The following is a 16,356-nucleotide window of genomic DNA, read 5'->3' as shown; positions in this document are numbered from 1 at the left end:
CTAGGTTCAAGTTTTTCACCTCACCAAGTGATCCTGTGCCAGTCAGTATCTCTCAGCCCAATCTACCTAACAGGGTTCTTGTGAAGAGAAAATAGGGAAAGGGAAATCATGGATACTACTCTGTGGAAGAAAGGTGAGATACAAAATTGTGCTACATAGATAAAAAGATGGATCCCTAGAGACACCTCCGTCTCTGCAGAGTTGCTTTTACCCTTCGACCCCTCCTGGTTAGAACACTTATTTCCCCTACCTGTCCACTGCTGTACACTGGTGCTTGCCGCAGAGTGACCTGCCAATGTGGTGATGCGCAGGGCATACTTGCTGCCAGTCAGAAGTTTGTCAAACTGGTAAGTGGTGGCGTCTTTTGGAAGGGTCACATTCCTGACAATGGCTTGTGATTCTGTGTGGTAAAGAACCAGCTGGTAGCCATCTTTCCCACCAGGGGCTTCACTCCAGGAGGCCACTAGCTCCGAAGGGTTGCTCTGAGTGCTCAGGGTCACATCCTTTGCAGGGGAAGGAACTGAAACAATATGCACATTCAAAGACTGGACTTGTCATCAAGTAACACATCTGGGCAAGCACTGTCACACATTCTTTATCAGATCTCCAAATCTATCTTTGAACCCCACACCCACACCCTGGGCAGATTTCCAAAAGGGTTTTTCTTTGTCTGTTTCTTTGCTACTGTCCATCTCAAGGGTGTTGAATTTGCAGCTTTGAACTAAAAGATGCATGCTTTGCAAAGCGGTCCTGAGCAGAGTTACACCCTTCTAACCCCGTGGGTGTAGAAGGGTGTGACTCTGTTGAGGTCTGCTCTGGTAAAAGTATTACAGTTCTTTTTCATTCCATATAACGCTCTGACCTGTATAACTCGATCTCATGAGATCTTGGAAGCTAAGCAGAGTCAGCCCTGGATGGGAGACCATCAAGGTGTTGGAGTGAGCGACATTGGGAGTTGATGCATCACTCTAAGTGTGCATAAGTATTATCTCCTTGAATTGGATGTCCCTGTCTTTGTCTTAGGCTGGGAGCTGCCCTCTGAGCCCTCCTCTCTCTGTGTGTTTATTGTTCTTCCCACTCTCCACATGGATCTTCAAGGAGTCACACATATCTACAGCTCTCTCCTGTAGAAATAATGTCTCATACTTCCACACACACAATGCCAAATTAGCTGGCCACTTGTGACCAGGAAAAGTACTCTTTAGATTAGGTTTCTTTCTTTCTTTTGATTGCACCCTGAGTGTGAACACAATCTACATGAATAAATGTAAGTTTTACTTTTTGTAATACGCTTCCTGGGTGACTTATTTACTGCACTCGATATCACACTTCCATGACTGGGCAAACCCTTCTATATTAACCAAGTATCCCAATACACGGAAGAAAAGGTCTGCTTCACAGAGGCAAGCAATGGCAAACCTCCTCTAAATCTCTTCTTCCTCGAAAATGCCATGGGGATCATCATAAGTTGGTTGCAACTTGGTAACAAAAAATGGGAAAGGGGAATCTGCCTGCAAGAATCATACATTCTACAAAGGAGATCATATTAACACAGACAGAAGACATGGTGTGTTGCTGTGTTTCAAACTTATTACATCTAATGTGACAGGCAACCCAATTCACAGGCTGAGGAGGCTGGGGACGGCGCTGCTGCCACACCACGCAGCCTACAGAGGGCTTCCAGGTGGTGCGGAAGTGCAGCAAAAATTTAAAAAACAGCTGCCTGGAAGCCCTCCATAGGCCTTAATGGAGTTATGCCACCCTTTTTCGATGACAAGCCCTGGCCATGGTGTTTCCAGCATTAAAGTCAGCTTGACCCCCAGGAATGCCCCAGCTGACCCCCTTCCCTCCATGCCAGCAATCAATCTGACACCAGCATTGCTCCACAGTGGTGTCCACTTCTGGGGTTTGCTGCCATGGAGCTGTGGGGTGCCAGGATGCCAGCATCTTTGTCCTCTCCACTGGGGGGGGGGGTACCCCTGATGTCAGCAGAGTGGGCAGATGTGTTGGCATGGCACCACATCCAACAATTTGGCCCTCCCTCTGGATTCGGCCATCAGACTGCCCCCTACTGCAGCTTGACACTGGAGAACAAGTCAGGAGCACTGCTAAAAATATGTATTGTGGAAAAGATATTGGCTGACGAATAAGCCTGAAAAGAGCTCCATAAAGTTGTACAGCTTGTCTAAAACAGACTGACCCAAATCAATTGATCTAACAGAAAACCTTGGGCGGTTTAAGAAAGAGATGCTATTGGAATATAACCATCAGAAACATTTCTGAGCTGATATTAATGCAGACACCAGGCAGGATTGGGGACCCTGACGGCTCACGCAAAGACATCCGTCTTGGATGCAAGTCAAAGGAAGAGAAACTCCTTGCAGCATGGCCAGAAGCATCTGATTTGATGCATGGTTATTACTCATACAAAAAAATAATAATGAGAGAAACAGGCAGTAAGAAAGCAAGAAATACACTAAGCTGACCTAAGCAAATCTACTTGGAAGTAAATTCCATTCCAGTTAATGAGAATGACTTCCAAGTTAGAAAGAACACTAGGATTGAGATGTTAATGGAAACCATCTTGCATGTACCAAACAACATGTTCCTTTGGCTCTCTGATTCAGATGTTTCTGGAATGAAATAATTAGCTAAGAATGCAGAACGGAATCATGAAACAAAAAATAATAATCAGAAAATAGCCCTTCTCACAGAAAAGCACTGGAAGAGGGACGGACTCAAAAGGTACAGCATTGCATGACAGAAGGGCCAGACTTGCATCTTTCTTCTTAAAGGGCTACGCTCCTGTCTGTTATTTCCTTTGTGGGAATGCATGTACCATTCATGCAGGGCTGGAATGTTTATTTGAAATTATCTTTTCACTTATTGATATCATACATATGTAATATATTTGACCTAGTGTGATGGTTTCTGCCTCTTGGTACATAACGACCAATCATATAATATCTAGCTCAGAGACTCTGACTCAACTAGAGCAACGCACTCTGGAACAATTAACATAAAATCTCTTTTGATCCAAAATCCAAACCAGGTGATATGAATGAGGAAATTCTCGGCACGTTCTCTCTGGGTGATCACGCATTCTCGTAATGTTTGAAGGGCTTTCATGTGTTTGTGTCTGAAGAGTGAATGTCTTCCCCCATCCCAAGAACAAAGATAGAGAAAGTCTCCCAGAACTAGCCATAGGAGAAACATGAGTGGCAGAAAGTATTAGCTAAAAGTTGAAACACTGTTCCACTGTTGCCACCTTTTAGTCTGGGCAAGATAAGGATCCCTTTGGTTTCTGTACCTTCAGCCATGTACTGTGAGGTCTCCATTGGGCATACTCCCCAGACCAAAAGACAGACCAACAAAGATCATGCTTCCTTTCTGCCCAAGTGACTCTCCCTTCTGATAGCCAGAGAAGGAGTATATGCTACCTGTGTAGCATAGTGTGCCAGTGGAAGGTTTCTATTGAATAATGCACTGTGCTGAGCCCACGTGGTCAACATGTATCCAAAGCCAGGGGTGTAGCTATGTAAAACAGCACTACTCTCACACTGCTGAGTCCCAACCCTATTAGGGACAGGGTTGCAGTTGAATGCTGGTGAGGAGGGCTTGCCTCACCCCCACTGTCCACCGTGCTCAGCCTGTAGTTTAAAGCTGGATCCAAGTCCGGCTGAGGCCAGGATCAAATGGGCCCTTGCTGCTCCAATCTCCACATGGAGATCAGGGTGGGGTGAGCCCCACTTGCTGACATTCAACTGCACCCCTGTCCTGGACTCCACAAAATACGCCCCCAGGAAGTGGCGCCTGGGGCTCCAGCCCCCTCCCCAAAGCTATGCCACTGATCTGAACATGCCAACTCTATTCAAAATGATGAAAAACGTCTTTCTCCAACTAACCTGTTTGCCCAGTGACTCTTCCACTGAAATTCTGTTCACAAGCCAGCAAAGCAGTGACTTCAATATTGTACTGTGTTCCAGGAAGCAAGCCCTGGAAGTTGAAGCTGGTAGCATTGAATCCAGCTGATCCATTCTGCAGCAGAGTGTTGGTCTCCAAGGCATAAACAGCCAGCAAGAATCCTTGGATATCTCCCAAAGGTTTGTTCCAGGACAGGAAAAGGGAGTCAGAGTGGCCGTGGTTCCTGACAGTGACATTCAGGAGGTGTCCTGCAGGAAGGTGGAACATTTATTTGTATAATACATTCAATACACTGCTTAGGATTTCTCTTAATTTTGCTTTGGTCCTTATTTAGAATACTGCTTATACATTAGCAACAGGTCTCTGTCCTGATTTATTGCAAAGCCTATTTTATCCCTGAGTTACTTTGTCCCAGATGTTTATTTGTGGAAATTGGTAATGTATTCTAGGTAGCCTGTGATGAACTCACCAACCTGAGAATTCTGAATATGATAATTAGGAGTTGTCGAAACATGTACGCAGGTTAATTAAAGCTCAAGGAAATTGCAGATCTGTTGCTATCCCACCATGACTTCCTGAGTTAACAGAATTTGGTTTCAGCTGGCAGATGCGTGGGTAGGAAGATTTTTTAAAAAACCTAATGTTTTTGGGGGAGGACTTTCTGCATAATCTTTCCTGTCTGTGGTAAATGGACATTTGTTTCCCATTTCCTGCATACACACTTTGCAGAACTACCTCAACAGTAGCATTTTGTTCTGGGGACATCGCATTTTCCCAAGAAGTGCAACATTTTATATCTGCATCAGATGAATATTCTTATTGTTTTTATGGCAATTTTGCAGAGGCAAATCCTGTCTTACAAACTTACTAGAGTTCTTTGAGGATGTAAACAGGCATGTGGATAAGGGGGAACCAGTGGACATTGTCTACTTGGATTTCCAAAAGGCTTTTGACAAAGTTCCTCACCAGAGACTATTGAGAAAACTCAGCAATGAAGGAATAAGAGGGGAAGTCCTCCTATGGATTAAAAACTGGTTGAGAAACAGGAAGCAAAGAGTGGGTGTAAATGGGAAATTCTCACAATGGAGAGATGTAGGGAGTGCAGTGTCCCCCAAGGATCCCTGTGATTGGGACCAGTGCTCTTTTAACCCTATTCATAAATGACCTTGGAAGTAGGGGTGGGTAAGCGTGGTGGCCAAGTTTGCAGATGATACCAAATTATGTAGGGGATTGAGTGAGAACCACAAAGGATTATGCGAGGAGCTCCAAGCCCGGACCTTGATAAATTAGGTGAGTGGGCTAAGAAATGGCAAATGCAGTTCAATGTAGCAAAATGCAAAAGTGATGCACATAGGGGCAAAAAATCCAAACTTCACATACATGCTACGAGGGGTCAAAAGTGCTATCAGTCACAGACCAATAGAAAGGGATTTGAAGCGTCTTAGTTGATAGTTCCATGGGAATGTCAACGCAATGTATGGCAGATGTGAAAAAAAGGCAAACTCTATGCTGGGGATAATTAGGAAAGGAATTGAGAAATAAAACTGCAAAGATTGTCATGCCCTTATATAAAGCTGTGAGATGCGAACCGCGACTTGGAGTACTTGGTGGTTCAGTTCTGGTCATACATCTCAAAAAAAGGATATTGGAAGAGATAGAAGAAGAGTGCAGAGAAGGAGGCTAATGTAGGATGATTGAGGGACTGCAGCACCTTCCTTTATGAGGAAAGGCTGCAGCGTTTGGAAGACTCTTTAGTTTGGAGAGGAAGACGTCTGAGGGGGATATGATTGAAGTCTATGTAAAATTATGCATGGGGTAAAATGTTGACAGAGAGGAGAATTTTTCTCTCTTTTCTCACAATACTAGAACCAGGGGCATTCATTGAAAATGCTGGGGGGAAGAATTAGAACTAATAAAAGGAAACACTTCTTCACGCAACGTGTGATTGGTGTTTGGAATATGCTGCCACAGGAGGTGGTGATGGCCACTAACCTGGATAGCTTTAAAAGGGGCTTGGACAGATTTATGGAGGAGAAGTGTCGATTTATGGCTACCAATCTTGATCCTCTTTGATCTGAGATTGCAAATGCCTTAACAGTCCAGGTGCTCGGGAGCAACAGCCACAGAAGGCCATTGCTTTCACATCCTACATGTGAACTCCCAAAGGCACCTGGTGGGCCACTGCGAGTAGCAGAGAGCTGGACTAGATGGACTCTGGTCTGATCCAGCTGGCTTGTTCTTATGTTCTTAATTTTGGCTGGAAAAAAGCAATCAGTTGCAAAGTCTTGCAAAGTGGCAGATAGTTTTGCTTTCCAGATGGAAAAGTATATTGCAAATATTAACACCCTTAGCAGGCATTGCCAGTATGTCTGGCCACTTGGACAGCTATACAAATTGACTTCACCAGTCACTTCTCTTTCTGCCTTTCTTTTTACATACCTGGAGCATGCCATCTACAATGAATCTCCAGCTTTTGAGGATAAGGTCTACCCTATTGTTCTGCTACTTACAGGAATTAGTATGTTCTGAACAGCACTGTGAAGAGTTGGCTTTTATGTTAGAAAGGAGAGATCTCAGTTTTTGTTTAATTTTATCATTCCAGGAGAGCCTGTAGCAGATCCTGAAATCCATCTTGTACTGATCACTATATGATCTGCAAGACCACTTGGTCTCCATTTTAAGCAAGCTACAGTCTGTGTGATTTTCCACAATGTCTTGAAAGATACAATTTTATATTCAGCATATACCTTAATTAAGAGAACTCAAAAGTTTGCTCTTATAATTTTATGTTATTTTAGTTTCCTCTAATTTTTAAAAGCATGCCATAACATCTTAAACTCAACCAATGCACTATTAGAATGCTGTTTTTAGCTGCTTGAAAGCCCATACATGGAGAAGATGAGCAGCAATTCAAATCAAGTCAGAAAGGGATGAAAGAAGCTCTGTCCCTAACAGGGAGGCACTCCTTTCCACCTGAAAACAACATAGTGAAGTTTCATCTTGGTGTGAAACCTGGTTAGTTTAGTCTTATTCTTGCATACTAAATCTCACTCCAAAAGGTTCTGTGAGTGGTAATCATGTAGATTACCTATACAGGCTCTGGGAAAATCTCTCTGTGTGTTTTAAGTGCTGTCAAATCTCTTCCAATTTATAGCAACCGTATGAATTAATGTCCTACAAAACATATTATTGGCTCCTTCCACACATGCAGAATAATGCACTTTCAATCCACTTTCAATGCACTTTACGGCTGGATTTTACTGTGCGGAATAGCAAAATCCACTTTCAAACCATTGTGAAAGTGGATTGAATGTGCATTATTCTGTATGTGTGGAAGGGGCCATTGTTAACAGCCTTGCTCAGGTCTTGCAAACTGTGGGTTGTGGTTTTCTTTATAGAATTATTCCATTTGATGTTGGGTCTTCCTTTTTTCTTACTACTTCCAATTTTTCCTACCAGTGAGTCTTCTTGTAATATGACTAATGTAAATAGCCACAGTTTAGTCATTTAAGCTTTTAGGAAGACTTTAGGCTTGATTTAATACAGAACTCACTTATTTCTCTTTTGGCAGTCCATGGTATCAGTGCAGCCTGTGAAAATACTGTATTTTTCCTAGATGGCACTTTAATATGCTATTATTATTATTATTATTATTGTATGGAAAGTGATTGTGCAACTTTCACAACCATGTATAGCAGAAGGCTTCAACCAAAGTGTTGGGACCTTCAGATAAGTCTGTATGGAGCAGTCATGTTTTTTCATTCCAGCATGGTTTAGTGGTTAAGAGTAGGTGGACTCTAATCTGGCAAACTAGGTTTGATTCTCCACTCCTCCACATAAGTGGCAGACTTTTAACTGGTGAACTGGATTTGTTCCCCCCTTCTCCACCTAAAGCCAACTCTCAGCCCTCCATACCTCACAAGGTGTCTGTTGTGGGGTGAGGAAGGGAAGGACTTTGTAAGCCTCTTTGAGACTCCTTACAGGAGAGAAAGGTGGGGTATTAATCCAAACTCTTATTCTTTACTGTCTTTTAAAAGGACCGGATACTAGAATTTATGTCTAGACAGCTAGGATGCCATGTACCCCTTTGCCTTTTTGTGCAGACACACTGAACAGAGTTGTAAGATGGTGAGATGAGGTCACTCAGTGGTGAAAAGAGGTACTCCTTGGGTTCTCCTTCTTTATATACCTCCTTTGTGTCTTCCAACCCTTGGACTACTGCCTACAGTTCTGGCCTAGACACCAAAAAGGTCATAATCCAGATACTCTGTATTCCTGTCATGTGTCTCTGATGTCTGTCTCGTGCCTGCAGCTTAATAGGTCCCATGCTTAGTGTGTTCCAGGGCTGGAAATGTAGAACACCACTTATCTATAAAATATCTAACAGCCATTTTTGTGTGGTGGTTAGACTAGAACTAAGGAGACCCAAGTTGAAACCTCTACTCAGCCATGAAACTCCCTGGGTGGCCTTGCCTCATTTGTTGCTTTCAGACTAACCTCTCTCACAGAACTGTTATGAGGACAAAAAGAAGACTAGGTATTCTGCTTTGAGGTCCTTGGAGTAAAATGCAAACAGTAGAAACTAGTAACATGTTTATCTCTATAATTTTGTGAACCATTTTATTTTTCAAATGTAAAATTCTTTCCCACGTATGGTCAGCTTATCAATCTAAGTGCATTACCAGCCATTTAAAAGAGAGAGAAAGCCACAGAAAGATCTGCCTCCCGCTCCAGCAGTGCCAGCACATCACATGACCCTTTCATTTTAGGATTGAAAAGAACTTAGTGCAGCCCTGTTTGCCCCCACCCCCACCCCCACCCCCTGTACTTTGTATTCATGGAAACCAGGTGAGAAGGAAGTTCCTGGCTGATCTGCACAAAGGAAGAGAAAGTCTCTGCCCACAGTGAAACCAAGTCTCTCCCTGCTCCAGGGAAGAATGTTTCCACTTCTTGTCGACATCCTCAGGTCTCTCCTGCTCTCCTGGTTTCAGGGAGATATGGCTGGCTCTCAGACAAATGTCGACTCTGCACCCATGATAACACACAGTTAAAGACAGCCCTGTTTTCTCCCCAGATGGGAACTCCCGGAAGGAAGAAAACTCACCATTCTCGTCAGACAGTCCTGCTCCTGGATTTCTTTGCCAGTCTGTTTGGTTGCATTTGGCATCCTGTGAGGTTGGGATAAAAATACCTTCAGTGGTTTAATGTAGGTGAGGCAAAGTAAAGAGAAAGAAGCAGCATCTCTACCCATCCTTGTCTCCCTGATGTGGCCAACTGGTACAGATAGGTTTGTGGTTTTAAAAGTCCAAAGGTATTCACATTACAGCTTTCTGCAGGGCTGATTTATCACTGTAATATTAACCAGAAGTACGGGAAAGATACTGCAAGAAAGATGAACAAAATTAATAAGGGAGGATACGTGCTTTTTTGATACTCTCACATGCCATAGTCCTGCTGATCCCTGGTCTGCCATTTGGATTTACAGGGATCAATGTGTGGATCTTGTGATTTTGATGTATCAAGGAGGAAGGGAAATGGGAGAGAAAAACACATACAGCTTCCAGTTTGGGCAAAGTGCTGAGAACTGTCCCAGGACTGATCCCATCAAAACTGATCAGAAGCAGCAAGGTCTGGTTAACAACAGCCCAGGTTGGTTCTCCCTAGAAAGTCCACCATGCCCAGCCCCCCCCCCCCCCATTCAAGGGATGTTATGTGCCTTTGCATGTAACTTTGTCCTGATGGATTTTATTAACCAAAAGCAGCTTTGAATGCCTGTGAGCTTAAGCAAAATAATGGTGAAAGGAAGGGTTGTGTAACTCCTTCCTCTCTTATCGCACGGAGGCGGAAGGGGTAAGGTCGGCACAATCCACGCTGACCCGACCCCTCTGGGACCGTTCACATGGACGGTCCCAGAAACGGCAGGGACGACGGCGCAGAGCTGCGCCGTCGTCAGAGTGACTCACCTGTCCTGCGGCCCTCCGGCACATCGCCAAGGCCAGGGGACACGCCCCCCTGCCCTGTGCGACCGCCCCAGGGTCGCAGGGCAAAGGGGGCGTGTCCCCAGGCCTCGGCAACGCGCCGGAGGGCTGCAGGACAGGTGAGTTGCCTGGTCGGGGGAGAGGGAAGGTGCCTGGAAGCCGGTGTTTCCCAACAACCTCGCTTGCCAAGCGAGGTTGGGAAACGCCGGCTTTGCACCCTGACTCAAGCGGGCCAGCTGACTGCACGGTAATAAAACTACGCCACCCTCGTCGCGGAGAAAATGGCTCCCTGGGGACAGCGTTTTTGCCATCCCCAGGGTGCCATAAACCACCTGTGCGGAAAGGGCCTTAGTGTTTTCCCACTTGCTCCATGAGACGACATACCTGCAGGTAGAAAAACACCAAGAAGCAGATGACCATTCTGAGTGGGGAAAATAGTCCAGAGGGGGAGAGGAATTAAACTGCTTCTTCCCCTTTCCTATAGCCATTCCTGAGTGTGGTTTAATTCCTTCCCCCCTCTGCCCATATTTCAATTTTTTTTCCTGAAAACTATGGACTTTTTCTAGGTTTGTAGAAAGATCTGTCTTGACTGTTCTTGGCCCCACTCTCCAGATTTAAGTATCCATAGATAGCATCATATTTAAAATGAGGTATATTGCTAGTACAGTACAGCGCAGCTGGCAGATTTTCACACACATGCATCTCACAGCCTGATGGTTCTGGTGACTTGTTGTCACTGCTTGTTGCTCATCAATAACATAAATCAATCAAGCAGCCAGCCAGCCAGTGCATCCTGCCCCTAACCCTCCTTCCAGCAGACTTTCTGTTCATGGGTGATTACAGCTGCTAAAGGTGGCACTTTTGCCTACTGAACATGTTCATTGCAAAGTTTGCAGCATCCCTAGTCTGTACACTAAGCTGCTCTTCAAGGAATGGTTGTGCTGTCTGGTTGAAAAATTGACAGCTTTGACAGTCAGGTATCCCTGGAAAATTCATAAGCAGACCATGGCAGCAATAGCTGTCCCTGGTGGCATGATGATAGTATGGCTCCTCTCTATGATATTCATTTAATGAATTCTTAAGAGAAGTCTGTTTTAGTGCTACTGGCTATCACCACTGCCTGTGTAATTCCATATAAATTATGCCTCTTGTGAAGAAAACACTTTTGTTGAACAACCTGAACCTGCCAATCAAATTCACTGTGCCACCCCCCCCCCCCCCCGACATCTAGTGTAATAAAAAATGTCCTACATTCACACCTTTCTTGAGTTACCAGTTTCCCTGGGAATAAAGTCACAAAAAATAAAAAACCAGAATTATCTCTAAACATATACTACCACTTCAGCATTTTCAAACTTGTCAAGGGTCAGAATAGCATCTCACGTGATGCTGGAATTACAACCTGGAAACCAACGCTTGCTTCCCTCAAGGCAATGTAACTCCTCCCTGAGTCCTTGGCCTCACCCTGTTTCCACCAAGGTTCTCATGGCAAGAAGAAGGGGAGAATGAGGTTCATCTCGTAGGGCTTGGGGGGAATTTAATTAGTTTGACTGAATTTTGCTGGCACCTCTCAGGACCGTATCACTGCTAAAACACGGCAAAAGAATCCCAAAAGCAATGTTTTGGGGACCTGGGGTTAGGATGCTGTGCCTGCATCTCACAAAACTTCAGTCTGACTTGTGTTCAACTGTTCCATTCAGAAAAACACCTGAAGGAGGACAAGAATCATTGCAGACAGGACCAGAGACGCAAGGTTTGAAGTTTATTAATACATCTAATTCCAGGCAGTATCTGATGCTTCCATCAAACTCGAGATTTCAGATTGGAGACTCAGCGTGTTTTTGAACCAGTTGGGTGAAGGCAAGGATGTGAGAAGAAGCTGAGGTGCTACTCATCTGAAGAAGAGTTTGAATTTATACCCTGCTTTTCTCAATCACAAGGAGTCTTAAAGTGGCTTACAAACTCCTTCCCTCTCCCCACCACAGCTATCTTGTGGGGTAGGTGAGACTGAGAGAGTTCTGAGAAAACTGTGACTGGCCCAAGGTCACCTGGCAGGCTTCATGTGGAGGAGTGGGGAATCAAACCTGGTTCTCCAGATCAGAGTCCACCATTCTTAATCACTACATCACACTGGCTCTCTCTGGAGGTAGGGCAATTAATCAGAGCAAGTTGCCCTTTTCAAGGTGCTCAAGGTTTTGCTCCTAGTGGGGCTAAGGAGCTCCTGTGTCCCAGCAAACTCTCAGGTCCCAAGAGCAGAAGTCCTGTCTTGTATGGTTCCCCATTGTTTCACTGTAAGGCTCTGCGGAGAAACTGGGGGAACAGAGAGGAGCCAGACTGCTGTTATGGGTAATGGTGCTAATTCAGTGCAGCTGTGCAGCCAGCAGGCAGGAACGCTGTTCCTCCATGGAGCCAGCGTATGCAGGATGGCTGTGTAACTCAAAGCCAGCATCAGCCAGTAAGAAGAGACACGCGAGGAGATTTGAGCTTACCTCAACCAGGGTCTGCAGACGTGCCAGCAGAGGTGCCCAAGCCATGGGCAGCAGCAGCAGCAGCAGCAACAGCATCTGGTGCCAGGTAGGCTGATGTGAGGAAACAAGAGAAGTGGAAGAAGCAGAAAGTTAATCTTCAAATGGTAGCAGCCCTCATCCAGCTGTCTTTACAGCAACTCCAGCAGACTTCCCGCATGTGTCTGTGACATCAGGGCAGTGGCATGCAGAATCCCTGCCTGCTGCAACACTCAGCTGGATTGCTGGGGATCTCAAGGTGCATGCGGGTGTCCAGCACATTTGGGAGAGCACATGCATTTGTAGGTGTATGTGAGAATGTGAAGAAGTATGTTTGTGACAGAGGGAGAAAGAGAGGATAATCCTGGGGGGAACGGGACGGATGTCCACTGCTCCCTCTGTAAGAGAAATTGTTCGTGTGTGGCTCTTTGTGTGAAAGAAAGAGAGAGCAAGAGTTTCCTGCACTGTTCCTCCATGTGGGAGTGTCTGTTTCTATGGGTGTGTGTCTCAAAGAGGCTGTCTTTGGTCGTGGTACTCAGAGCCAATTTCTTCTGCGAGAACAAGTTTCCTGCAGTTTAAAGAGGTGGCTGGGGAAGGGACTAGAGGAGGTCTACTCCTCTTGCTTGGAGCGGTACAGCGACCAAAAGGAAAGGACAAGAAGAGAGCAAAGCCTCTCAGATCTTCTCTCTGTTTTCCATGGGAGTGGGAGAGGCTCCTGTTAACAGCAGGACTGACCCAAGAGAGGATTTGTTTTACTGCAGGAAACTCCTGGCATGGTCCAAAAAGAAGGTTAGTTGTAAGAATTTCAAGCCTGATGACATGTAAAAGTGGCTCTAATGATATTTAAAAGTTCCCTGAAAGCAGATTGTGCTGGATGGAGTTGTTTTTCATGGCACTCCGGTAAATAAATTGTCATGTTCCCTGGAGTCATGAAATCATGCTCTGGCATCATTTAAGATGAACAAAATCTTCTCATTTTGGTTACATTCTCCCATATGAACCTGCTGGCAAGCTGACAAAGATGATCAACTTGGTCTGGCCCAATGTCTGGCATTGACTGTCATCTTGGGGGAGCAACATTTCAAACACTACAGAAATGTCAAAGATATATGCAGATGTGCAACAAACTGAGTCATACACAGACAACTTTGATGTGAGTCTGCAAGGATTTATTTCAAACATACACACACAGGGCCAGTTCCAGGTTGTGGAGTCCCCTAGAGACAATAGAGATTGGAGAGGTTTCTAAACATTAACCAGGAGTGACATCAAATCCTCCAAACCTCCATGGAATTTCCTCAGTCTCTATGGTCTTTATTTGAGTGATTAAGGAAATTCCTAGAGCATCACAGAAGATGTGATGTCACATCCACTGAAACTCCACCTTTCCCAGGCACCTATCCAAAAAATCTCCCAGCATTTGCCAGTACAGGGCTGACAATCTTATTTCTCTGCCCACATGCAAGCCCTCCCACCACCCATGCTCACGGCTACCTGAATGGCCTGTAGCCCTGGTGATACTGCCACTACATATAGCTGGAATGAGGTGAATGAGGTGAATGGGTGGGCTCCAATGACATTTAAAAGTACACTGAAAGCAGATTTTGCTGGATGGAGCTGTTTTTCATGGCACTCCTGATGAGGGTATTCTGATACCAGCCTTGAAATATACATAAGCACAATGTACATATGAAAGCCTCTGGGAAAGTCCATCCAAGTACACAGCGAGTGAAAGTGTGTCCTAAGGAGTGGCCTTACCATGGACGTAGGTAAGGGGGGGTTTCTTGGGTTTGAACCGCCCCATTCATGTCCGAAGCTCCACCCACCCGTTTGTGGGTTTTAAAAACATTTTAGTGCTTTTTTTGGTTTTTGGCCTGCAGGGGACGCATTGTTTGGGCTACGCTAGCAGCACCAAACTTTCAGGGATTGTTTGGGGGAATCTCCTGATGATACTACCTGGGTTTGGTGAGGTTTAGTTCAGTGGGTCCAAATTTATGGACTCCCAAAGGGGGTACCCCCATCCTCCATTGTTTCCAATGGGAGCTAATTGAAGATGGGGGCTACACCTTTGAGGGTCCATAACTTTGGACCCCCTGAACCAAACTTCACCAAACCTGGGATGTATTATCAGGAGAGTCTTTTATTGATACCACCCAGATTTTGTGAAGTTTGGTCCAGGGGGGTCCAAAGCTATGGACTCCCAAATGGAGTGCCCCATCCTCCATTGTGACTAGCTCAAGGTCACCCAGCTGGCGTGTGTGGGAGTGTAAAGCAGCATGACAATATTTTAAATAAAATACACAAATAAATAAATGGAGGCAATATTTTGCATCCTGTTCTGAACTGTGTAGAATGCAGACATGCGTCATCCTGTGAAAAACACTGCCACTGCTCTTAATAAGCTGGCAAGAAAATAAGTATATAGCTTCTTCTTCTCTCCCCGCTCCCTTGGAATACAACCAAGTTACAGAGCAAGAGCTAAATATCTCTCATCTCTGTTATCCATTAACCAACGTCGTGCATTCATGCTAGCACGCCTCAATATTTTCCCATCAGCGGAAACCTCAGGGAGATACCTCCAGATCCCTAAACATCAGAGACTATGCCGTTGCGGATGTGGATCTATAGAAACCATAACTCATATTCTTCTGGAATGCTGTCTTCACAGTAACCTGCGCATAATTTTAATTCACCCTCTGCTGCTTCCAAGACTTGAGCACTCCAAGTTCCAGACCACTCGCTTTCTGCTAAGTGACTGTAATCCATCGATCACCTTGGCAGTGGCTAAATTCTTGGAAAGCATTTTAAACACCTGTATTTAAATGTTTTAAAAGTTTTCTCTTTTAAATGGAAATATGCTAATAATTTATATTATTGAAATGAAATGAAAATATAGCTTCTTCTTTTTTTAGTGGAGAATTCCCCCTCTATCACTGGAATGTCTGAAAACAGGACAGGCAAGTGATTACATTTGCCAGTCACCTACCATCGGACCATCCACAGAAGACTGACCAATTCCTTTCTATAGGTCTCATAAGACAGGGATTTCTTTTAGTATTGTCTCATTAGGAACTTTGATTTCTCTTTGAATCTATATATAGACACACACACACACACACACACACACACACACACACACACACACACACCCTTATTGCTTTCTCCCTCTATTTCTTTTGTACAGATTGGGCTGAACAATATGTGGTAATTTAATGCTGATCTCACAGTCAAAGGATGATTCAGACTCAATGCTGTTTGCAAATTAAAAGGGATGGGAAAGGGCCATTATCTTGTGAGGACAATCATATGCTTGAATGTCCTCAGATAGAAGAAAATGTCTGTATAATCAGACCCAGCTCTGATAAAAAGCTGAACTAAGATAGTGGTTCAGAGTTTTAAAGGGCTAACTGCAACTGGTGACAGTAAGTTAACCATACAGAACAGAATGCTCTCTCTCTCTCTCTCTCTCTCTCTCTGAGTGTCCCCCTCATACATGCACAGACACTTTTACCTATATTGTTTTATCTTCAAATACACACACACACACACACACACACACACACACACACACAGAGAGAGAGAGAGAGAGAGAGAGAGAGAGAGAGAGAGAGAGAGAGAGAGAGAGAGAATTACACACCAAGAAACTCACTAAAATTATACAGCTTGGTTTTGGCACCCGTGGATCAAAACTATATTACTTCTGTGAGAAAGCAGAAGCTATGTTTATGTTGAGGTTAATGCAGAAGTTGGGTATAAGAACCCCACACTCCAATATCTACCTGAAGCAGATGATTTTGAGCTAGTCTCTAACCTACCTCACAGGATTACTTGAAAGCTAAAATGCTGTTCTAAGGTCTTTAGAAGAAGAGAAAGGCAAAAATGCAATAGACTGAATGCTAATTAACCAAGTTCATTTTGTATTAACTTCCCATTATTTCTACATATTGACA

General features: G+C 44.5%; 1 protein-coding gene across 1 annotated transcript in view; it reads right to left on the bottom strand.

Moving 5' to 3' along the window:
* The window catches only part of LOC125433382 (receptor-type tyrosine-protein phosphatase V-like), a 56,528-nt gene extending 46,206 nt beyond the window's left edge, over window positions 1–10,322 (bottom strand). The window contains exons 1-4 of the mRNA XM_048497885.1: window positions 10,287–10,322; window positions 9,029–9,092; window positions 3,906–4,172; window positions 251–520 (exon numbers count right to left, since the gene is read on the bottom strand). Coding sequence (XP_048353842.1) covers window positions 251–520; window positions 3,906–4,172; window positions 9,029–9,092; window positions 10,287–10,322 — 637 coding nt within the window. The remainder of the gene's footprint in view (window positions 1–250; window positions 521–3,905; window positions 4,173–9,028; window positions 9,093–10,286) is intronic.
* Window positions 10,323–16,356: the final 6,034 nt, after the last annotated feature.

The sequence above is a fragment of the Sphaerodactylus townsendi genome, linkage group LG05 (assembly GCF_021028975.2).
Source record: "Sphaerodactylus townsendi isolate TG3544 linkage group LG05, MPM_Stown_v2.3, whole genome shotgun sequence".
NCBI classification, from domain to species: Eukaryota; Metazoa; Chordata; class Lepidosauria; order Squamata; family Sphaerodactylidae; genus Sphaerodactylus; species Sphaerodactylus townsendi.
This window is presented reverse-complemented; position numbering and strand designations above follow the sequence as displayed.